This window comes from Rhinoraja longicauda, chromosome 20 (assembly GCF_053455715.1).
Source record: "Rhinoraja longicauda isolate Sanriku21f chromosome 20, sRhiLon1.1, whole genome shotgun sequence".
NCBI classification, from domain to species: Eukaryota; Metazoa; Chordata; class Chondrichthyes; order Rajiformes; family Arhynchobatidae; genus Rhinoraja; species Rhinoraja longicauda.
Genome location: NC_135972.1, coordinates 8,211,464 through 8,235,336, shown reverse-complemented (window position 1 = coordinate 8,235,336; position 23,873 = coordinate 8,211,464). Strand labels below are relative to the sequence as shown.

Sequence of the window (23,873 nt, the reverse complement as noted above, 5' to 3'; positions counted from 1 at the left end):
CACACATACTGTTCCCCCAAAACACTGATTACACTGCGAGAGGCGTAACAAACGGCGGGTTTTGCTTACTAAAATGGCTCCCTCGCGTACTACACTTCAGTATAGGCGGTTTCAACGGAGTGGTCCATCTTGTTCCTCTAGTATCGTTGGTTAAGGGCTGGTGTAGTCTTCGCAGGTTGTGAGCCTGTCACCTAATGTGTTGTTTTTCTGTCTCCACACTGTGCTTTGTTTTCCAGAGGGGATGAACTGCATGAACAAGGATCACGGATGTGCGCACATCTGCCGAGAGACTCCGAAGGGTGGTGTGGCCTGTGAATGCCGGCCTGGCTTTGAACTCGCCAAGAACCAGAGGGACTGCACATGTAGGTAGCTGTTGTGCCTGAGACTCGTCCATCGCAAGGATGTTGCCAGGACTCGCGGGTCTGAGCTACAGTTAGAGGTTGAGCAGGCTGGGACTCTATTCCTTAGAGCGCAGGAGGACGAGGGCTGATCTTATTGAGGCGCTCAAAAATCATGAGAGGAATAGATCGGGTAGAGTCTCATGCACAGAGTTGGGGAATCGAGGGCCGGAGGGGATATGGGTTCAAGGTGAAGGGGAAAAGATTTAATAGGAATCGTGAGGGGTAACCTTTTCACACAAAAGGGTGGTGGGTGCATGGAACAAGCTGCCAGAGGAGGTAGTTGAGGCTGGGACTATCACAGTGTTTAAGAAACAGTTAGACAGGTACATGGATAGGACAGGTTTGGAGGGATATGGGCCAAATGCAGACAGGTTGGACTAGTGTAGCTGGGACATTGTTGGCTGGCGTGGGCAAGTTGGGCCGAAGGGCCTGTGTCCACGCTGTATGAGTCTTATGATCTGTTTCTGGATTTTCACTGCTGTTATCCTCAACGTGCTAAATGCTATATTGTGTTACTCCAGCCCTTGCAACCCAACCAACACAGTGAGTAGTTGCAAATAAAATTAAATGCTTTCGTCATTGCATTCCTTTCCTCAAAACATAAGTGGCACGGTGGCGCAGCGGTAGAGTTGCTGCCTCGCAGCGCCAGAGAACTGGGTTCGATCCTGACCACGGGTGCTGCCTGTACGGAGTTTGTACGTTCTCCCTGTGACAGCGTGGGTTTTCTCCGGGTGCTCCGGTTTTCTCCCACATCCCAAAGACGTGCGCGTTTTGTAGGCTAATTGGCTTCGGTAAATTGTCCCTGGTGTGTAGGATATAATTTGTGAATGGGCCGATCATTAGTCGGTGCAGGCTCGGTGGGCCGAAGGGCCTGGTTCCACACTGTATCTATAAACTAAACTAAACTAAGCTTCCCCAACACCACTAGAATACAGCGACATTGGAAATCTATTCTCAGCCAGCCTTGCTGGGCCATTGTGGATATCGTGGCTTGCTTACAAGTTCAGACGTTCTCGGTGCAGAAATAGGCCATTGGGCCCATCAACTCTACTCTGCCATTCAATCATGGCTGATCTATCTTTCGCTCTCAACCCCATTCTCCAGCATCTTGGAGAGGTTTGCCAGGGTGCTGCAAGCCTGAGAGAGTAATTGGACAGGGTTGGAACAGATGGAGCTGTATCCCTTAGAACAAAGTGGAACATTACATTTTTATTATTTTTAGATTTAGAGATACAACGCGGAAACAGGCCCTTCGGCCCACCGAGTCCGCGCCGCCCAGCGATCCCCGCACACTAACACTATCCTACACACACTAGGGACAATTTTTACATTTACCCAGTCAATTAACCTACATAACTGTAAGTCTTTGGAGTGTGGGAAGAAACCGAAGATCTCGGAGAAAACCCACGCAGGTCACGGGGAGAACGTACAAACTCCGTACAGACGGCGCCCGTAGTCAGGATCGAACCTGAGTCTCCGGCGCTGCATTCGCTGTAAGGCAGCAACTCTACCGCTGCGCCACCGTGCCGCCCTTTATAAATGGCATTAATAAATGCCAGGATTGCCCAGATGTTCCCTCAGGCCAGTTTTCCCAGTCCATTAGATCACAACTGAACCTCCACCTCAGATCCACGTTCCTCATTGCATTTCGGCCCACCGAGTCCAAGCTGACCCGGGTCTCTGCCGCTGTAAGGCAGCAGCTCTACCGCTGCGCCACCGTGCCATCCATCTTTCTATGCTGACCAGCGATCACCCCGTACACTGGCACTATCCTACACGCACTAGGGGCAATTTACAATTTTTGCCAAAGCCAATTAACCTACAGACCTGTACGTCTTTGGAGTGTGGGCAGGAAAGCTGAGCACCTGGACAAAACCCACGCAGGTCACGGGGAGAACGTACAAAGGGTCTTCACCGTCTATATCTCTTGTTTCCCTTTCCCCTGATTCTCAGTCTCCACCAGAAACGTCACCTATTCTTATATCTCCAGAGATACTGCCTGACCCGCTGAGTTACTCCAGCATTTTGTGTCTATGTTAGATGGAAACAGGCCCTTCGGCCCATTGAATCTGCACTGACCAGCGATCCCCCGTGCACCAGTTCTTTCTATCCTACACACCAGGGACAATTTTGCAGAGGCCAATTAACCTACAAACTTGCACGTCTTTGGAATGTGGGAGGAAACCGGGAGAAGGCACAGACTCCGTACGACAGCGCCCGTAGTCAGGATCGAACCCTGGTCTCTGGCGCTGCAAGGCAGCAAGTCCACCGCTGTGCTACCGTGACTGAATCCCTTACTTTGACTGAACAAGATCCAGGGCTGAAGACCACCTTTATTTCAACCGCACTCAGACGTTTGTGTTCAATGAGAGCACAGAGGGCAACACCCAGCACAAGAGCACCAGGCTTCATTAGGAACGCCAGGAGGTTCCGATTAAATGCAGTTAAAGTGGAGACTAAAGCCGTCACAGTCTCTCCGCTCCTTGTGCCAATAGAGATTCCGACGTAGGTTCCAGACACTTTTTTTATAACGTTCGACTTGTCGATGAAATCATAGCGGGATCCCTCAAGGATTTGCAGCTGAGTATTAACAGATCTTTGCGGCCCACCTAATTCAGTGTGGAGGTGAGTCTGTAACTCGTTTTCCCCTAGCCCACAGCTAACGATGGCCTGTTTTTCCTTTATCATCGTTACTTTTTTGCATGTCTTTCATTCAATTGTTCCATATCTCCCTCTGTGACCATCCATATCTCTCATTTCCCCTTTCCCCTGGCTCTCAGACTGAAGAAGGGTCTCCACCTGAAACATCACCCATTCCTTCTCTCCAGAGATGCTGTCTGACCCGCTGAGTTACTCCAGCTTTTTGTGTCTTAATTCGGTGGGCAGATGGTTCAGAAAAAGATCATTAATGATGCTAGAAACAAGGAAAACATTCACTTTTTGCAATGATTCCACTGAGTTGAGAATATACAGTCTGACAATAAAGGCGCTGGAGGTTTGCCAACCTGTTAGTTTCAGTTCGGCAAGAAGGATTACTGACAGTTCACTCAGTCATGAAATGAGAATCATAGAAACGTAGAAAAATAGGTGCAGGAGTAGGCCATTCGGTCCTCCGAGCCAGCACCGCCATTCAATATGATCATGGCTGATCATCTAAAATCAGTACCCCGTTCCTGCTTTTCCCCACATCCCTTGATTCCTTTAGCCCTAAGAGCGAAATCTAACTCTCTCTTGAAAAGATGCTGCCTGTCCTGCCCAGTTACTCTAGTATTTTGTATCTATTTTAATTTTTTTCTTAGTGTAGTTTAGTTCAGAGATACAGCGTGGAAATAGGCCCTTTGGCCCACCGAGTCCGCGCCGACCAGCGATCCCCACACACTAACACTATCCTACACAACACTAGAGACAATTTACTAATTTTATCAAGCCAATTAGCCTCCAAACCTGGACGTCTTTGGAGTGTGGGAGGAGAAAACCCACGCAGGGTCACGGGGAGAACGTGCAAACTCCGTACAGACAGCGCCCGTGGTCGGGATCGAACCCGGGTCTCGGGCGCTGTAAGGCAGTAAGCCACTGCGCCACCGTGCCACCCAATTGAATCCTTTAATGGTTCCTATAGCATTTCAGCGCAGTTCGTAGGAATGAGAATATGTCATCTCGGCTCAGCAGTAACAGTCTGAGTCAGACAATTGTGTATTAATGTCTCAATGTAGTGTTTGAATACATAATCCAGCCTTTAACACCATCCTGGAGGGTAAACTGCCTGTGTAAGTAACAACACTTCCATTATTACTGTGGGCTTAAGAATGTATGATTAAACTTGTATGATTAAAGTTTGAACTGTGTTATAAGTTCATAAGTGATGTGATAGGAGCAGAATTAGGCCATTCGGCCCATCAAGTCTACTCCACCATTCAATCATGGCTGACCTATCTCTCCCTCCAAACCCCATTCTCCTGTCTTCTCCCCATAACTCCCGACACCCGTTCTAATCAAGAATCTATCCATCTCTGCCTTAAAAATATCCATTGACCTGGCCTCCAAAGCCTTCTGCGGCAATTAATTCCACGATTCATCATCTTCCAACTAAAGAAATTCCTCCTCATTTCCTACCAAAAGGAACGTCCTTTAATTCTGAGGCTCTAACTTCTGGTCCTAGACTCTCCCACCAGTGGAAACATCCTCTCCATATCCACTCTATCCCGGCCTGTTAAGGCTTTGTAGTCTGATATTCACTGCTCTCTATTCACCACACTTGTTTGAATCATTATAGTGTAACATCACGTGTACAATGTCTAGAGTAATGTTTCTGTGGATCTACTGGTTCATAATGATGTGTATATGCATGTAAACACTCTGAAATTAATTATTTTGAGGGTAGGGTTGCCAACTTCCTAATTCCCAAATAAGAAACAAGGTGACGTCACCGTCCAACGCCCCACATGACCTCACCCAGCCAGCGGTCACGTGTTCCCGCTCCACCAATGGTGGCCGCCCAGGCCGGGAGGCGGGTTGCTACGCAACCTCCGTTAGGCGATACCAGGGGCTACGTTGTCCAGGACTACAGCGGCCCCCGGGCTACAATGTCCGGGCCTACAGTGTCCAGGCCTACAGTGTCCATGCATACAGTGTCCATGCATACAGTGTCCGGGCCTACACTGTCCGGGCCTACATCGCTGTCCGGGCCTACAGTGTCCAGGCCTACAGTGTCCATGCATACAGTGTCCATGCATACAGTGTCCGGGCCTACACTGTCCGGGCCTACATCGCTGTCCGGGCCTACAGTGTCCGGGCCTACAGTGTCCAGGCCTACAGTGTCCATGCATACAGTGTCCGGGCCTACACTGTCCGGGCCTACATCTCTGTCCGGGCCTACAGTATCCAGGCCTACAATGTCCATGCATACAGTGTCCGGGCTTACAATGTCCGGGCCTACACTGTCCGGGCCTACATCGCTGTCCGGGCCTACAGTGTCCAGGCCTACAGTGCCCATGCATACAGTGTCCGGGCCTACACTGTCCGGGCCTACACTGTCCGGGCCTACATCGCTGTCCGGGCCTACAGTGTCCAGGCCTACAGTGTCCATGCATACAGTGTCCGGGCTTACAATGACCGGGCCTACAGTGTCCGGGCCTACATCGCTGTCCGGGCCTAATACGGGACAAGGGGGGTTCTGTACGGGACAAACCAATTTAGCCCAAAATACGTGATGTCCCGGTTAATACGGGACAGTTGACAACCCTATTTGAGGGTTGATTTACATTTCATTCTGGAGCGAAATGTAACATGTTAATATTTGCTTGACCAACGTTGACTAGCTATTTAGTAATTGGTGATGAAGAACATTTCATCTGTGTGATAGACACAAAATGCTGGAGTAACTCAGCGGGTCAGGCAGCATCTCTGGAGAAATCTCTCGAGAATCTGAAGAAGGGTCTCGACCCAGAAACGTCATCTATTTATTTTCTTCAGAGATGCTGCCTGACCTGCTCAGTTCCTTCATCTTTTTGTGTCTATCAATGATTCAGATAATGCAGCTGGGAGCTACAGTGAGATATTCTCTATTGGGCCCTTCGGCCCAACTTGCCCACACTGGTCAACATGTCCCAGCTACACTAGTCCCACCTGCCAGCATTTGGTCCATATCACTCCAAACCTGTCCTATCCATGTACCTGTTTAACTGCTTCGTAAATGTTGGGATAGTCCCTGTCTCAACTACCTCCTCTGGCAGCTTGTTCCATACACCCACCACCCTTTGTGTTAAAAATTTACCCCTCAGATTCCTATTAAATCTTTTCCCCTTCACCTTAAACCTATGTCCCCTGGTCCTCGATTCACCTACTCTGGCCAAGAGACTGTGCATCTACCCGATCTATTCCTCTCATGATCTTATACACCTCTATAAGATCACATCCTCATCCTCTTGCGTTCTGCGTTCCAAGGAATAGAGTCTCAGCCTACTAGACCACTGCCCATAGTTCAGACCCTCGAATCCTGGCAACCTCCTTGCAAATCTTCTCTGTACCCTTTCGAGCCTGACAACGTCTTTCCTATATCACGGTGCCCAGAACTGAACACAATACTCTGAATGCGGCCTCACCAACATCTTATACAACTGCATCATGACCGCCCAACTTCTATACTCAATACTCTGGCTGATGAAGGCCAATGTGTCATCTCAGAGGAACGCAGCTCTGTCAAGTATCTGTCCCTATTGATCTCCTGACCTTTTTGTTTTTAACCTCAGTTAATTGAGGGAAAATTGGGGTAGATGTCTGTCTGAACGATATCTCGGGAAATGAAAATCATTCTCAGTTGTATCTACGAGAATGATCCTCGGGATGTTTGGGTTAATGTATTAGGAGCGTTTGAAGGCCCAGGGCCTGTCCTCGCTGGAGTTTAGAAGTATGAGGAGGGCGCTCATTGAAACCTATTGAATAGATGTGGAGAGGGGGTTTCAATGGACATGGAGAGGGGGTTTCAACTACTGAGCGGCTCTTGTACCAATGGGCACAGCTTCAGAATAAAAGGACGTTCCCTACCTTTAGGAAGGAGACGAGGAGGAATTTCTTTAGTCAGAGGGTGGTGAATCTGTGGAATTCATTGCCACAGACGGTTGTGGAGGCCAAGTCAATGGATATTTTTGAGGCATAGATTGACAGATTCTCAATTAGTACGGGTGTCAGGGGTTACGGGGAGAAGGCAGGAGAATGGGTTTGCGAGGAAAAAATAGATCAGACCTGATTGAATGGCGGAGCAGACACAATGGGCCGAATGGCCTAATTGTGCTTCTACGTCTTATGGCCATAATCAAAGACTTTTCCCACCCTGGTCATTCCTTCTCACTGCGCCCGTCTGGCAGCAGGTACAGGAGCTTGAAAGTGCGCACCACCAGTCTCGGGAATATTTTCTTCCCCTCGCTTAGCCAGCTTCCGAGCGGTCCTTCCGTAAGCTAGGATACTGTCTGATTCACCTCTAACCCAGTGAGGACATTGTGCTTTATCTCTGGGACTGATGCACTACAATGATGAGAACTATATTCTGCACTCTGTATCTTCCCCTTTGCTCTACCTATTGTGCTTGAGCTTAACTTGATTGCATCTCTGTGCGGTGTATCTGATCTGTTTGGATAGCATACAAGATGAAGCTTTTCACTGCACCTTGGTGCATGTGATCACGTGAGATCCAAGGAGAGATAGCTGAATGGATAGAAAATTGGCTTTGTGGAAGGAAGCAGAGGGCGATGGTGGAAGGTTGCTTCTCGGACTGTGACTGGTGATGTGCCCCAGGGTTCAGTGCTGCATCTATATCAATGATTTGGATGAGAAGGTACATGGCATGATTAGCAAGTTTTCAGATGACACAAAAGGGGTTGGTATTGCAGAGCGTGAAGATGGTTGACGTAAATTGCAGCAGGATCTTGATCGATTGGGCAGGTGGACTGAGGAATGGTTGATGGAATTTAATACAGAGAAATGTGAGGTGTTGTTTTTTTTGGAAAGTCTAACATGGGCAGGACCTACACAGTGAATGGCAGGGCTCTGGGGAGTGTTGTAGTGCAGAGGGATCTTGGAGTGCAGGTATAGAAGGCTGTGGAGGCCAAGTCAATGGATATTTTTAAGGTAGAGGTAGATTGATTCTATCTTATGACCATAAGAGGTAGAAGCAGAATTAGGGCATTCGGCCCATTTTGTCTGCTCCGCCATTCAATCATGGCTGATCCATTTTTTCCTCGCAAACCCATTCTCCTGCCTTCTCCCCGTAACCCCTGACACCCGTACTAATTGAGAATCTGTCTACGCTTCAAAAACATCCATTGACTTGGCCTCCACAACCGTCTGTGGCAATGAATTCCACAGATTCACCACCCTCTGACTAAAGAAGTTCCCCCCTTATCTCCTTCCTAAAGGTAGGAAACGTCCTTTTATTCTGAACGGATGTGTGGGGAGAAGGCAGGAAAATGGGATTAGGAGGGAAAGATAGATCAGCCATGATTGAATGGCGGAGGAGACTTGATGGGCTGAATGGCCCAATTCTGCTCCTATCACTCATGAACCACATAGTTCCTTGAAAGTGGCGTCACAGGTAGATAGGGGCGGTCGAGAAGGCTTTGGCCATCGTCAAGTGGCGGACGAAAGGGATTCACTTCTTGACGAAAGGGCCCGTCGTTTCCATGCCTTACGACTCTGCGCCGCGATATTAAACCTAAAGCACTGAAGATGTGGAATGTGGAGTTCAGCGATTTACACATTTTGGCTTGTACTTTCTGCGAAACAGTAACCTGTAACTACGGAAACGGGGGCTGCCAACATACATGTGACGATGCAGACCGAGGACCCGTGTGCGGCTGCCACCAGAAGTATGCCCTTCACTCTGATGGCAAGACGTGTATCGGTAAGTGACGACATTGCATGCAACGAAGATACCGCTGCTCGACACCGTGGACTGACCAAAGGCCTGCCCCTCCAGAATGACTGCTGCGTAGTTTACATCACCTGCTCCCTGGCCAAATGCAAAGGGCACTATCGTTCTGCTGCCCTTCCATTTGAATCCGACTAACAACCCACTAAAGCTAATCCACATTTTTCCGCTAAACTCTAAACTCTAAATAATGAATCGTGACAACGTTAACGCACCTCATAGCTATCAGGCGAGGGGAGGAAAGTTTAATGGGGATGCTGACCTTTGAGTTTAAGGTAAGGGGGGGGGGACAAGATTTAATAGGAACCTGAGAGGTAAACTGTTCACATAGTGGGTGCATGGAACGAGCTGCCGGACGGAGAAGGTAGTTGAGGCAGGTGCAATCGCAAAGTTTAAGAAACATGTGGACGGGGACATGGATAAGGACAGGTTTAGAGGGATATGGGCCAAACGCAGGCAGGTGGGACGTGTTGGTCGGTGTGTGGGCAAGTTGGACCCAAGGGCCAGTTTCCACACTGTATGATTCTTATGTGGGGGACAATTGTTTTTACACAGAGAGTGGCGGGGGCCTGGAACGCGCTGCCAGGGGTGGTGGTGGAGGCAGATACCAAGGTGGCGTTTAAGAGGCTTTCAGGTGGGCACTTGTAAGTGCAGGGAATAGATGGATCATGAGTAGGCCGGTGAGATCGGTTTTGACTAGGCATCACGTTCAGCACAAACATTGTGGGTCGAAGGGCCTGTTCCTGTGCTGTATTCTTCTGATCTGTTTATAAACCTGCAAAAAGATCACCCTATCAGTCCTCCGCCTCGTCAACAGAGTGGTAGCTCGAACGCTGGAAGTGCTTCATCAAAGCGGGTTGAAATCTTCCATGTTACACTGAAGAAGTCTCATTCACGTCGTGTAAATGTGTGAGCTCTATGTTTAAAGCCAATGCAACACAAGGCTCACCGGAGTTTATGGAAACCTAGTCTTTGGAAAGTCCTGTAGCTTGAATTCCTCACAAAGGTGACGTGCATTCTGGAGTCAAATCTCACCTGCTTAGATTGAAGAGTTGCAGGTTGAATGTACAGGTGAACATTTTGGTTTCGAGTTCATTCACAGAGCTAGTTTCAGGGCACTTGGAAGCACTGGTCCAAACTACACCGAGCGAGGCACGAGGTTTTGGGAGGGACGGTGAGTTTGTGAACTTTGTCCAGGTGCTGCTGGCTGGGTGTGGCCTTCAGAAGAGCCGAGAGGCCAATGGACCCTGAGAAAGAAGACAAGGAGGAATTTCTTCAGTCAGAGGGTGGTGAATCTATGAAATTCATTGCCGCAGACGGCTGTGGAGGCCAAGTCATTGGGTATTTTTTAAGCGGAGATTGACAGATTTTGGATGGGTACAGATGTCAGGGGTTATGGGGGAAGGCAGGAGAATGGGGTTGAGAGGGAAAGATAAATCAGCCACAATTGAATGGCGGAGTAGACTTGATGGGTCGAGTGGCCTAATTCTGGTCCTGAAAGGAGATAAGGAGGAATTTATTTAGCCGGAGGGTGGTAAATCTGTGGAATTCATTGCCGCAGACGGTGTGGAGGCCAAGTCATTGGGTATTTTTAAGGCGGAGATTGACAGATTATGGATTGGTACGGGTGTCAGGGGTTACGGAGAGAAGGCAGGAGAGTGGGGTTGAGAGGGAAAGATGGATTAGCCATGATTGAATGGCAGAATAGACTCGATGGGCCGAATGGGTGGTTTTGCAGATGCCAGAATAAAATGTGAATTGTGGCTTGGTCAGAAAAGCTAAACAGTGAGTGCCAGCAAGGTGTGGAAGCGAACTAAAACGGGAGAGGAAGTGTGGGGATGAGAGATGAAAGATATGCTGTCACGTGGGTCAAGTGTTAATGGGAATGAACTGCATTTTTATATCTACAATTTATTTGTTTGAAGTTAATCACCTTTTCGTGATTGTGCCACATGATGTCTTAACACGTTAACAACAACAAAAAAACACTTACCACTGCAAGAAATTTGGCGTGTGCTTTAATAATAATAAATGTCTGTTGTCAAGGTATGCTCATGTTTAACTAGATTTCGCTGTTCAACCCTGATAACTGTTTTGAAACCCTTCCTTCCACTGCTGGTTTCCTGAAATTAATATTACATCTTCTCACGCGCTTTTATCTCTGGAACATTTAACCCGTTGCATGCACGGCATAACTGGCAACAAACTCAAATCCAAAGAAATAATGTTTGTTTGAGACAGTGACGCACTTAGGTTCCATTGTTAACCCCTTGCTCAGTCTGCACTCTCACCTGCTTCCACGCTTTAAACATGATCCAATAACACTCTCTGAAAGGCAAATCTTATTGGCGTCCACCTAAAAAAACGGGGGCGAAATTTGCCGAAGGTAAGTTTTTTGTTTGCTTGATTCTATATCTGTCATCGAGAATGTACGTCATCTATCCATCTCGGTTGGTTTGTATCGTAAAAAGCTTTTAAGATAGCTCTCGTGTGGGTGCTCCACTGTCAGTCTTTTAACAGAAGAATATTCGGCATGCTACCGAATTTTTTTTAATAACCACCTCTGATATTTTTGTCTCTGCTTGCAATCATCTTAACGTTCCAAGATGCGACTTCTTTGAGCAAAGTTTATGTCATTCCCTGGAGAGAAATGGAATGTGATATTTTGATAAAAACACCCATTTCCCCAGGGTTTTATCTTTCCCAATCCCCTCCTTGGTTTCCACAAAAGCCTGAATCTTTCTCTACATGTTCCGAGACAACGCCAGTCAGCAAACGCTGGCAAGCTCGCTGGTTACTGTTTCTTGCTCCTCCGATCCATGTTACTTTAACTGCCTGTGCCGACTTCTCTCTTGTTTAGTCCTCCTTCAGGAATAAAACCCTCTGTTTCCCTCTGCTCTCTGGTGATGGCTTCCTGATTGCCTGTCTTGTCTGAGCATTGTTGATTTTGATACAAGTGATTTTTTTTTTTTTTTAATAAACAAAAAAAAACTTTTATTAAAACAAAATAAAAACGACAAAAAGCCTCTATTGCAGCCTGATCCCACAGAGAAACTGGTTTCCATGTGTGCGTGCGTGTGTGTTTATATATATACATATATATTTAAAAAAAATATATATGTATGTTAACCAAAAAATGATAATCTTGTTAAACCATACAGTGGTGCCACTGAAAACACTTTCCCCCAGCACTTCCAACCCATTATTTGCCATCTGACGTGATGTGGACTTGACATCAGTGAAAGATTGCAAATATCCCACCACCTTGCCTGTTTATGATTTGCCTCTCTCCTGTTCTCATTGCGTTTGCTGCCTGTGTAAGTAACCTCATTGTCACACCTCCTCACGACTGCCTCCCTCTTTATTCCACCCCCACCCCCACCCCCACCCCTCCCCACCCCACTGAAGCTGCCTGTTCCTCCCCCAAACAGCTGGGAGGGAACTCATCCCCTCCTTGTCTGACTTTGAATGACTCTACTTCACTACTCTTAATGCAATTAATAAATCTAATCCAGTTCCAATTTATATTCTAATGTTGTGTGAGTGTTGTTCTCTTTCTTTACCTCGTTCCCTCCCACATATTCATTCTCCCTCCCTCTCTGTCTCTCTCTCTCTCTCTCTTTCTCCCTCTCTCCCTGTCTCTCTTTCCCCCACTCTCTCCCACTCACCCCCCACTGTCTTCCTCTCCCCCACTATCTCTCCCCCCACTCTCTTTCTCTCCCCCACTCTCTTTCTCTCCCCCACTCTCCCCCTCTCTTTTGTTCGCCCCCTCTCTTTCTTTCACCCCCTCTCTCTCCCCCACTCTCTTTCTCACCCCCACTCTCTCCCCCACTCTCTTTCTCACCCCCACTCTCTCCCCCACTCTCCCCCCGCCCCACTCTCTCTCTCGCCCCACTCTCTCTTTCTCACCCCCCCCCCCTTGTTTCTTTCGTACCCCCTCGGTCTCTCTCCTCTCCTCTCCCACTCTCTCTCCCTCTCTTTCTCTCTTCCTCTCTCTTTCTCTCTTTCTCTCCCTCTCTCTCTCTCTGTCTGGCCGTGTCACATGAACAAGAGACTAACATTGATGGCTGTATTGCTACGTGTTCATGACCAGGTGACCGTGCATGCCCATTCCGTTTGGAAGGTCGTTTCTCGTCCTGACCATTTGGCCAGTGGTGCTGTGTTTCACAGACAAGCAGGCAACCAGCCCTGCCCGACCCACCTTCCCTGTTTGCATGGGACTGGCCCCTTCCACCACCACCTCCCACCTCCCCCCCCCCCCCCCTTCCATTTTGTGTCTCTGCGGAGGATTATGTTCTTCCCTTATCCATCCATCACCGGCTTCTTCTTCACTTCTGTTCTCTGGACCTCTGTCCCTCCAAGGTGGTCTCCTTGCTCACCAAAATCGATCTTTGTAAATCATGAACTCTCTTTTGCTTTTATTGTTATGCATTAGCTCACGACGAGTCCTGCAGTGGAATTGATCATTTCACCTCCCCTTGCATTTTCCGCTTCTTCACCATTTAGCATCCTGATAGAAAAAAAAAACCCTTCTCTTTTCTCTCCGACCTTCTGGCTGGAAGTCATCTGCCTTTGGTCAGGTGCGGCAGCCTCGAGAATCCATCGTCTCCATTGTCTCCATCTACGTGTTTAGAGTTCTCCTCTCTCTCGCTTCCCACCCCCACCCCCAATCCCACCCCCCGAGCAGGATTAACACTCTCTAACAAAAGGACGTGTCGCTACCTGGCTGGCTTCTTGAGTTTCGGCTTTCTGCTTTGGTCTGGTGGGTCGACACCATGCAGCCGTGGTGGGCGGCAGAGAGAGAGAGAGAGATTGGGCTCCTGGTTAATCAACTGCTCCATGTTTGTCCCCTTTTTACTTGTGTTTTAGAGAAGGATGAGGCTGCAATTGAGAGCTCAGAGTACAATGCCATGTCAGTAACTGATGTGGACAAACGGGTGAAACGCCGACTACACATGGGTAAACCTTTACTTCCACATCCTTTGTCGTGCTGCCGCTTGTGTCTGTTTATATATATATATATATATATCTACACACATATATATATATATACACATATATATATATACATATAGAGATATATATATACATTTTTTTTTCTTCTTCGTGCTAAGGTCACAAATTAAAAGGTTTCTCATTTCTGCCCGTGCTCAACAAAAGCGACTCAAATAATTCCCCCGCTGCCCGGCGCCACTCCTCCCTCAGGTAGAGTCACCGCCTCACAGCGCCGGAGACCCAGGTTCGATCCCGACACTGGGCGCTTGTCTGTGCGGAGTTTGCACACTCTCCCCGTGACCACCGAGGCTTTCTCCGGGTGTTCCCAGGTCTCCTCTCACGCTGGTTTGTAGGTTCATTGGCTTTTGCACATCGTAAATTGTCCCCGGTGCGTACGATGGTGCTTATGTTGGCACGGACTCGGTGGGGCCGAAGGGCCAGTTTCCACGCTGTATCACTAAAGTAAAGCACTGAGCCATTGTGACTTGCCTTAATAATTGTCCCCAGTGTGTCGGATAGGACTAGTGTACAGCTGATCGCTGGACGGTGCGGACTCGGTGGGCCGAAGGGCCTGTTTCCACGCTGCATCTCAAAACTAAACTAAACAAATAAAGATGCTAAGCATTGGAACCAATTCTGCCTTAAAAATTTTTTTAAGAGTTTAGAGATACAGTGTAGAAACAGGCCCTTCGGCCCATCGAGTCCACGCCGATCATCAATTACCCGTACACCAGTTCAATGTTATCCCACTTTCACATCCACTCCCTACACACCATGGGGCACCCGACACACCAGGGGCAGTTTCCCGAAGCCATTTATCCCACAAACCTGTACGTCTTTGGAATGTGGGAGGAAACCGGAGCACCCGGAGAAAACATACGCGGTCACGGAGAGAAGGTACAAACTCCACACAGACAACACCCGAGGTCAGGATTGAACCCGGGTCTCTGGCGCTGTGAGGCAGCAACTCTACCTCTGGGCTACGGTGCCATCCCAATTGTTATTTCCCATCCCGGATACAAAACAGAAAGTTGCATCAAAGGGCAATGGTGAGTTGGAAACATGTAACCTGTACTGTTGCACGCCGTTAAACTTCATTTCCAGTATTTCTTTAGTAGTGGGATGAAAAATTGGTGTAATTTGTGGCCTCCTTTCCGAAAAATCACAACCTCACCTTTCTGTTATAACTGAAACTTGGTTGCTTTGAATTGAGCCTCAGGGCTCATGGGAGCGTGAGCTTTACTGACCGGGAAAAGGACAAGACCAAGGGAAACCCGGGGAGATGTGAACATAATGTGGCCGTTGCTGTGACTGTAGACAATGAAGTCCTTGACCCCAAATTCAGCATATCAAACAATAACGTTTATATGCAGCACCATCCCAAAAAGCCAAATGGGCCTGACATCTTCTCATTGCAGATTTTGTCATGTCCTTAACCAGTCAGTTGAGTGGTTATTTTTAATTTTTGCATTTGAAAAGACACACTTTCCAGAAATGTGGGTATCCGTAACCTAAGTCTTAACATTATTTTCTTTTCTGCGATCAAATATTCACAAGCCACAACAAATCAAGTCTTTGCAAGTCGCTTTGTTCTTCCTCAGCTCTCTTCCCGGCAGAGATGTTTAGTCACATTGCCAGTGCGAAATTCGATGAATCGACACGGTGTTTTGCACTTACCTACAACTGTAAAGCAATTGAGATATCTCTCTCAAGCACTGGAGTTGTGCCTTAGTTCTCGCCTTGAAGCGAAACAATAGATTGGAGAAAAGACACAAAGTGCCGGAGTAACTCGGCGGGTCAGGCAGCAGCATCTCTGGAGAAAAGGAGTAGGCGACGTTTCAGACTGAAGAAGGGTCTCGACCCGTTCCTTCTCTCCAGAGACGCTGCCTGTCCCGCTGAGTTACTCCAGCGTTTTGCGTCCATCTTCGGTGTAAACCAGCATCTGCAGTTCCTTCCTGCAGATTTGAATATTTGTTGGGTTTCTTTGTTCCGCCAACAAACTTGTTTCGGTAGCCTGGTGGACAATTGAAATCCAGAGTGTTAATGGAACGTAACCTTCCTGCAAGTAATACAGGCGGGAATGACCTTGATCTACAACCTGGGTGATCATTAAACAAAATGCATTTTAAATCATGGACCATTTTGTTCTGGCCCCAGATCTGGAGAACAATTATTTGGGCTATCACCATCCTGGTATTGGTAATAATCACTCTGTCCTGCAGGAGTTATGAGATTTTCAAAAAAATGCCAGAAGTCAGGATTGGATCTCAATAGTTTTAAAGAGACACAGTTACAGCACGGAACCAGGCCCTTCGGCCCAACGAGCCCGTGCTGACCAGTGATCCCCGCACTCTAGCACTGTCATGCACACACTCGGGACAATTTAACATTTTACCAAAGCCATTGAACCCTACAAGGCTGTACGTCTTTGAATGTGGGAAGAAACCGGAGCACCCGGAGGAAAACCCACGCAGGTCATGGGGAGAACGTACAGATGATGTACAGACAGCTCCCGTAGTCAGGATCGAACCGGGGCCTCTGGCGCTGTAAGGCAGCAACTCTACCGCTGGGCCACCCCTGTATTTGTAACTTCGTCGGCACCAAAAACGTGGCAACTCTTGTGTACCGACGACGTGAGGTCTGCTGTACGATTTTACCAGGTTGTATGCAAAGCAAAGCATTTCGCTGTACCTCGCTCGGTACATGTGACTATAAAGTGTCATCATCATCATCATCATCATCATCATCATCATCATCATCATCATCATCATCATCATCATCATCATCATCATCATCAAACGTTGACCATGTTGTCTTCAGTGAGAACAGAAGCCTTAGACTGCAGGAGGATGCAGACAAAACGTGTAGGAAGGAACTGCAGATAGAAAACATAGAAAACATAGAAAATAGGTGCAGGAGTAGGCCATTCGGCCCTTCGAGCCTGCACCGCCATTCAATATGATCATGGCTGATCATCCAACTCAGTATCCTGTACCTGCCTTCTCTCCATACCCCCTGATCCCTTTAGCCACAAGGGCCACATCTAACTCCCTCTTAAATATAGCCAATGAACTGGCCTCAACTACCCTCTGTGGCAGAGAATTCCAAAAACCAGAGATACTGGTTTAAACTGAAGATAGACACAAAAAGCTGGAGTAACACAGCGGGACAGGCAGCATCTCTGGAGAGAAGGAATGGCTGATGTTTCGAGTCGGAACCCTTCTTCAGACTGAAGAATCTGTCCATGATTACTATATATGTTGCCGGATCTACTGAGTTACTCCAGCACTTTGTGTCTTTCTTTGGTATGCAGCAGTATCTGCAGTTCCTTGTTATCACATTTAGTTCAATAAGATGGGAGTGCAGCCACGTTGGATACTTCCCTTTAATAGCGGAGGCACTGAATGCAGATGATGCTAAAACTGTGTGTAATGTTGGGTGAACCACAGCTTGAGTTCTGCACTAAGTTCTGATCACTACATTGTTGTACAGGAAAGATACAACTGCTCTGGAGGGATGCAGAAAGGATTTTAGTGACTGGAATATTTCAGCCATGAGCATAGATTGGAAGAGTTAAGTTTAGTTTAGTTTAGAGAAACAGCGCGGAAACAGGCCCTTCGGCCCACCGAGTCCGCACCGACCAGGGATCCCCGCGCACTAACACTGCCCTACGCGCACTAAGGACAATTTATGGAAGCCAAATAGCCTACAAACCTGTAGGTCTTTGGAGTGCGGGGGGAAACCGGAGCACCCGGAGAAAGCATGGAATTTATTCGTTCTCCCCGTGACCCGCGTGGGTTTTCTCCGGGTTCTCTGGTTTTCCTCCCACACTCCAAAGATGAACAGGTTTGTAGGTTGATTGGCTTCGGGTAAAAAGTGGCCTCTGTGAAAATTGCACATGAAGTGTTAGTGTACGGGGATCGCTGGGTCAGCACAGACTGGGTGGGCCGAAGGGCCTGTTTCCATGCTGTATCTCTGAACTAAACTAAACGAAACTAAACTGAACAGTAGATTGTGGCCAATGTCTTGTTTGCTGCATTCCTAACTGCAGTAGATCAATACCAGACAGCTCAGTATCAAGTTTTGCCATTGCCTTTTATTGTTCCCAAGAGAATAAAGGTATTAAAAAAACAAACCAGAATATGGCGCAAACAAAGTCCGAGGAATTGCAAATGACGGTAGACGTTGTCCTTCAAACCATTTAATGTTCCCTTCTTTGAGAGTACCCCTCCGCTTTTCAATGAGCTCATCCTGTTGAAACTGAACCTTGGCACGCAGGAGGATGAGGAGTAATCTTACAGGGGTGTACAAAATCACTAGAGGAATGGAGTCTTTTTTTGCCCAGAGTAGCGGAATCAAAAACCAGAGGACTTAGGTTTACGGTAAGGGAGGAAAGATGAGGAAAGATAGGAACCTGAGGGGTAACTTTTTCACACAGTGGGGTGCTGGGCGCATAGAACGAGCTGCCGGAAGAGGTAGTTGAGACAGTAGAACGGCAATGTTTAAGAAACATTGAGACGGGCACATGGACATGACAGGTTTAGAGGCAGCTGGGACCAGTGTAGATGGGACAAGTTGGTCGGTATGAGCAAGTAGGCGGAAGGGCATGTTTCCACGCTGTATGACTCTACGATTCTATTTCTTGATGCACAAAAAAAAAAATGCTTTGGTTTAGTTTAGAAATGTAGAGTGGAAAAAGGCCCTTCGGCCCAATCAGTCCATGCTGACCAACGGTGACCCATACACTAGTTCTATCCTGCACACTGGGGCAATTTACACCAAGCCAATTAACCTACAAACCTGCACGTCTTTGGAGTGTGGGAGGGAACCGGAGCACCCGGAGAAAACCCACGCAGTCACAGGGAGAACGTACATACTCCACACAGACAGTACCCGAGGTCAGGATGGAACCCGGGTCTCCGGCGCTGTGAGGCAGCAACTCTACCGCCGGGCCACCCCATTAGCTTTCATGGCTTTTTATTTTAAGCTGGCATTCCCCCTCAAAAGCACCAACTTGTAACTCCTTGTTGCTCCATTGTTGGTCTTCAAAAATAATTAGTGGAGCTCCTCACATAGAGAAATATTTATGTAGGCTTTGGAAATGCATGATATAATTTCACATGGAGAGCTTGGAGGCAGGTCATTCCTGATTGTTATCTGCTGCAGTGGTTTGAGCATATAAAGTCTGTCAGACAATTAAAACACTCTCAAAATGCCGACGCAGGTAGATAGGCACAATAGATAGACACAAAGTGCTGGAGTACCTCAGCGGGTCAGGCAGCATCTCTGGAGAAAAGGAATAGGTGATGTTTCGGGTCGAGACCCTTCTTCAGTCTCGACCCGAAACGTCACCTACTTCTCTCCAGAGATGCTGCCTGACCCGCTGAGGTACTCCAGCACTTTGTGTCTATCTTCGGTGCAAACCGGCATCTGCAGTTCCTCCCTGCACAGGAGCGACCAGGAAGATTGTTTGCACGCACGTCCCACATTTCCTAAACTATTCACGTCGTTCTTTTAAACGTTTAAGACGTGAAATCATTGACCAAGTGGTATATCTGTATGAATAGGTCACTGCAGAGCGAAACACATATTTTGTTTGGAAAAACTGGATTATCCTGTTGGAAACATAGAAACGTAGAAAGTAGCTGCAGGAGTAGGCCATTCGGCCCTTCGAGCCAGCACCGCCATTCAATATGATCATGGATGATCATCCACAATCAGTACCCCCTTCCTGCTTTCTCCCCATAATCCCTTGATTCCGTTAGCCCTAACTCTCTCTTGAAAACATCCAGTGAATTGGCCTCCACTGGCAGAGAATTCCACAGATTCACAACTCCCTGGGTGAAAAATGTTTTTCCTCATCCCAGTCCTAAGTGGCCCACCCTTGTTCTTAAACTGTGATCCCTGTGGAATTCTCTGCCTCAGAAGTGGAATTCTCTGCCTCAGAAGGCAGTGGAGGCCAATTCTCTGAATGCATTCAAGAGAGAGCTGGATAGAGCTCTTAAGGATAGCGGAGTCAGGGGGTATGGGGAGAAGGCAGGAACAGGGTACTGATTGAGAATGATCAGCCATGATCACATTGGATGGCGGTGCTGGCTCGAAGGGCCGAATGGCCTCCTCCTGCACCTATTGTCTATTGTCTATTGTCTATACCCCCCTGGTTCTGGACTCCCCCAACACGGGGAACAATTTTCCTGCATCTAGCCTGTCCAATCCCTTAAGAATTCTATATGTTAGCACTAGGAAGTTTCAGTGACACAGCTTCGAGTGAGTTTCAGTGACCTCAAACGTACCTCCAGCTCATTCTCAAGCCTCTTTGCTCGAAGAAACACATGAAGTGGAGAGAACCCAGATGCTCCTGCTTGCAACTCAGTCAGGGCAGCCTGTACAGTCTTGTTAAATTGGTATGTGCTCCCTCGGCTCCACCGAGCATATTAATTCAGTGGCATTAACTATTTCTGAAGGGTGCATTTGTCATTCACAGCTCTCTGCTTTCCGTTACCCCTACGACACTGAAGCAGTGTTCTAGCCAAGGGTGTCACTGGTGGTTAGCTCGCGTTAACTCATTGTTTTCATAGTCATTGCTGGAGAATAGTGATTACAATTCATTTCTCACCCTGCGTAACCCTCATGAGAATCATCACGGGTTACTGAGTGCTGACAGGAGGAATGAATGAAAAATACTTTGACCTTTCACTTGCGGTCGTTGCAAACGCTGTTCCTTTTTTTTAATTTAACGTCGAATGCATAATTACAAGAAAAGTTGTTTTCTTAAAGATTGAAGTTGAAATTTAAGTTTGACAGATCTGTTTAAAAAAAAAAAAAGAAATTGAGTAGGTGGCTCAGCGGTAGAGTTGCTGCCTTACAACTTCAGAGACCCAGGCTCGATCCCGACAACGGGCGCCGTCTGTACGGAGTTTGTACGTTCTCCCCGTGACCTGCGTGGGTTTTCTCCGAGATCTTCGTTTTCCTCCCACATTCCAAAGACGTACAGGTTTGTAGGCTAATTGGCTTGGTATAAATGTAAATAAAATTGTCCCGAGTGTGTGTAGGATAGTGTTAAGTGCGGGGATCACTGGTCGGCGCGGACCCGGTGGGCCGAAGGGCCTATTTCCGTGCTGTATCTCTAAACTAAACTAAACTAAACTATGAAGAAGGGTCTCGACCCGAAACGTCACCCAGTCCTTCTCTCCTGAGATGCTGCCTGACCCCGCTGAGTTACTACAGCATTTTGTGTCTACCTTAAACTAAACTAAACTTTATCTTGTGGTCGTTGCAAACGCTATTCCTTTTTTAGTTAACGTCAAATGCATAATTACAAAAAGGTTGTTTTCTTAAATATGGAATTTGAAATTTATGCTTGACAAGTTTATTTTTTATTTATTTTTTTAAAATATGAAATTGAGTGGAAGAGAGTGTTTGAACAATTCCACCTAGAGTTTCACATGGAGTCAGCCTTCTTGAGCCAGATCATTTATATCTGGGCTTTGAAATCCAAGACAGTGGAGTTTCTTTCCACAAAGGTTACATATTTCGGCAATGACTGCTTTAGTCAGCTTCCAGATGATTTCCAGAGAGGGGAATAACAGCCGCGATGTTCCCTGGATCATTTCACGGCAGTCTACGAAATTCAGCAGGTCGCATCCCATCAGATTGACGATGTGTTACAGCACCAGAGAATGGGGGTCACGAGGGAGAGATAGATCGCCCATGATTGAATGGCCTAGTAGAATTGATGGGCCGAATGGCCTAGTTCTGCTCCTGTCACTTATGAACCGTCCTTTACTTGACTTTACTTTAGAGACACAGGCCCTTCGGCCCGCCGGCTCCGTGCCGACCAGCGCTCACCTCGTGCGCTAACACTATCCCAGACGCACTGGGGACAATCTGCAATTTACAGAAGAGAATTAACCTACAGACCTGCACGTCTTTGGAGTGCGGGAGGAAACCGGAGCACCCGGAGAAAACCCACGCGGTCACGGGGAGAACGTACAAACTCCACACAATAAAACACCCGTAGTCAGGATTGAACCCAGGTCTCTGGCGCTGTAAGGCAGCAACTCTACCGCTGCGCCACCATGCCGCCATTATTGGCCCCCAATCGCCACAACCATGTTTTTCTTGTCGGGGTTCAATTGGGTGTTGACGTTTAAAGGGCCAGCGTCTCGCTCTTTCTTAGTCTAGTTTTGTTTCGTTTATTTTTGTCATGACTACCGAGGTACAGTGAAAAGCTTTTGTTTGCATGCTGTCGTGTCAAAGGAAAGACTATCCATGTTGCTCATGAGGGTTACATGATTTGAAAAGTGAATTTGAAGCACTAGACAGTCCAGAACCACAGGTCACAGATTAAGAATAAGGGGGAGGCCATTTAGGACTGAGATGAGGAAAACCCTTTTCACCCAGAGAGTTGTGAATCTGTGCAATTCTCTGCCACAGAAGGCAGTGAAGGCCAATTCACTAGATGTTTTCAAAAAAGAGTTAGATTTAGCCCTTCGGGCTAATAGAATCAAGGAATATGGGGAGAAAGCATGAACGGGGTACTGATCTTGGATGATCAGCCATGATCATATTGAATGGTGGTGCTGGCTCGAAGGGCCGAATGCCCTACTCCTGCACCTATTTTCTATGTTTCTATGTTTCTAATAATGGACGCACAATATGTATGGCCCATTATGGAAGGTGTGGGCAGTATCAAAGACAGGCATAACCTCTTACTTTGCTTCAAGTGAATAGAAGACCTTGCTGCTAGTCTGTTGATGATTAAGGTCCTTCCTTGATGTTTTCAAGACCCTGGGAATCGCACGGTGGCGCAGCGGTAGAGTTCCGGAGACCCGGGTTCGATCCTGACTACTGGTCCCGTCTATACGGAGTTTGTACGTTCTCCCCGTGACCTGCGTGGGTTTTTTCTGAGACCATCGGTTTCCTCCCACGCTCCAAAGACGTACAGGTTTGCAGGTTAATTGGCTTGATATAAAAATGTGAAATTGTCCCTAGTGTGTGTGTGTAGGATAGTGTTAGCGTGCAGGGATCGCCGGTCGATACGGTCTTGATGGGCGAAAGGGCCTGTTTCCGCGCTGTATCTCTAAACTAAAATAAACTACAATGCTCCAGTTTAAATAAGGGACAGCAGTGTACAACTTCTCATGACTCTCTGCTGTATTTATGTTTCAAATGATTGCTGGTGCATAACACGTCAAATATTAAACAAAACAATGAGTGTGTCAGTAAATGTAAATTATGAAATCTAAATTATTGGTGGAGCAGCGGTAGAGTTGCTGCCTTACAGCGCCAGAAACCCGGGTTTTATCCTGACTAAGGGCGCTTGTCTGCATGGAGTTTGTGCGTTCTTCCTGTGACTGCATGGGTTTTCTCCCACAGTCCAAAGATGCACAGTTTTGTAGTTTATTTGGCTTTGGTAAAGATTGTAAATTGTCCCTCGTGTGTGTGTAGGATAATGCCAGTGTACGAGGAGATCGCTGGGAGGCGCGGACTCGGTGGGCGGAAGGGCCTGTTTCCGCGCTGTATCTCTAATCTAAATAAATCTAATCAAAGAGCAGTAAAGCAGCAGCTCTTGGTAGGAACCTGAGAAGCTGTCAGTCATCTCAAAGCGGTGGCCACAATAGTTTGGGATGAGATTGGTAAATGACGCGGACGAGCATGTGCCTGTAGGTATTGAGAGTGGCGCAGCGGTAGAGTTGCTGCCTTACTGTGCCAGAGATCCGGGTTCCATCCTGACTATGGGCGCACACAAAATGCTGGAGTAACTCAGCGGGTCAGGCAGCATCTCTGGAGAGAAGGAATGGGTGACGTTTCGGGTCGAGACCCTTCTTCAGACTGACTGTGGGTGCTGTCGGTAAGGCTGTGATGAGGGTACAGCCCACATCAAGTGTGAAACCACTCCACAAACTGGTCTTTCCATCAGCTGAGTTTTGATTATTGCCGTCACATGTAGTGAGGTACGCAGAAGAGCTTTCTATCCAGTCAGCAAAAAGACTATACATGATTACAATCGAGCCGTCCACAGTGTACAGAGACAGGATAAAGGGTATAACGTT

At 47.5% G+C, this 23,873-nt stretch overlaps 1 protein-coding gene across 3 annotated transcripts in view; it reads left to right on the top strand.

Moving 5' to 3' along the window:
* The window catches only part of scube1 (signal peptide, CUB domain, EGF-like 1), a 208,764-nt gene that overhangs the window by 106,124 nt on the left and 78,767 nt on the right, over window positions 1-23,873 (top strand). For 2 of the 3 annotated variants that reach the window (XM_078416899.1, XM_078416897.1), the window contains exons 5-7: window positions 237-362; window positions 8,680-8,796; window positions 13,693-13,782. In XM_078416899.1, the coding sequence (XP_078273025.1) occupies window positions 237-362; window positions 8,680-8,796; window positions 13,693-13,782 (333 nt within the window). The remainder of the gene's footprint in view (window positions 1-236; window positions 363-8,679; window positions 8,797-13,692; window positions 13,783-23,873) is intronic. The other variant, XM_078416898.1, reaches the window with a different exon arrangement.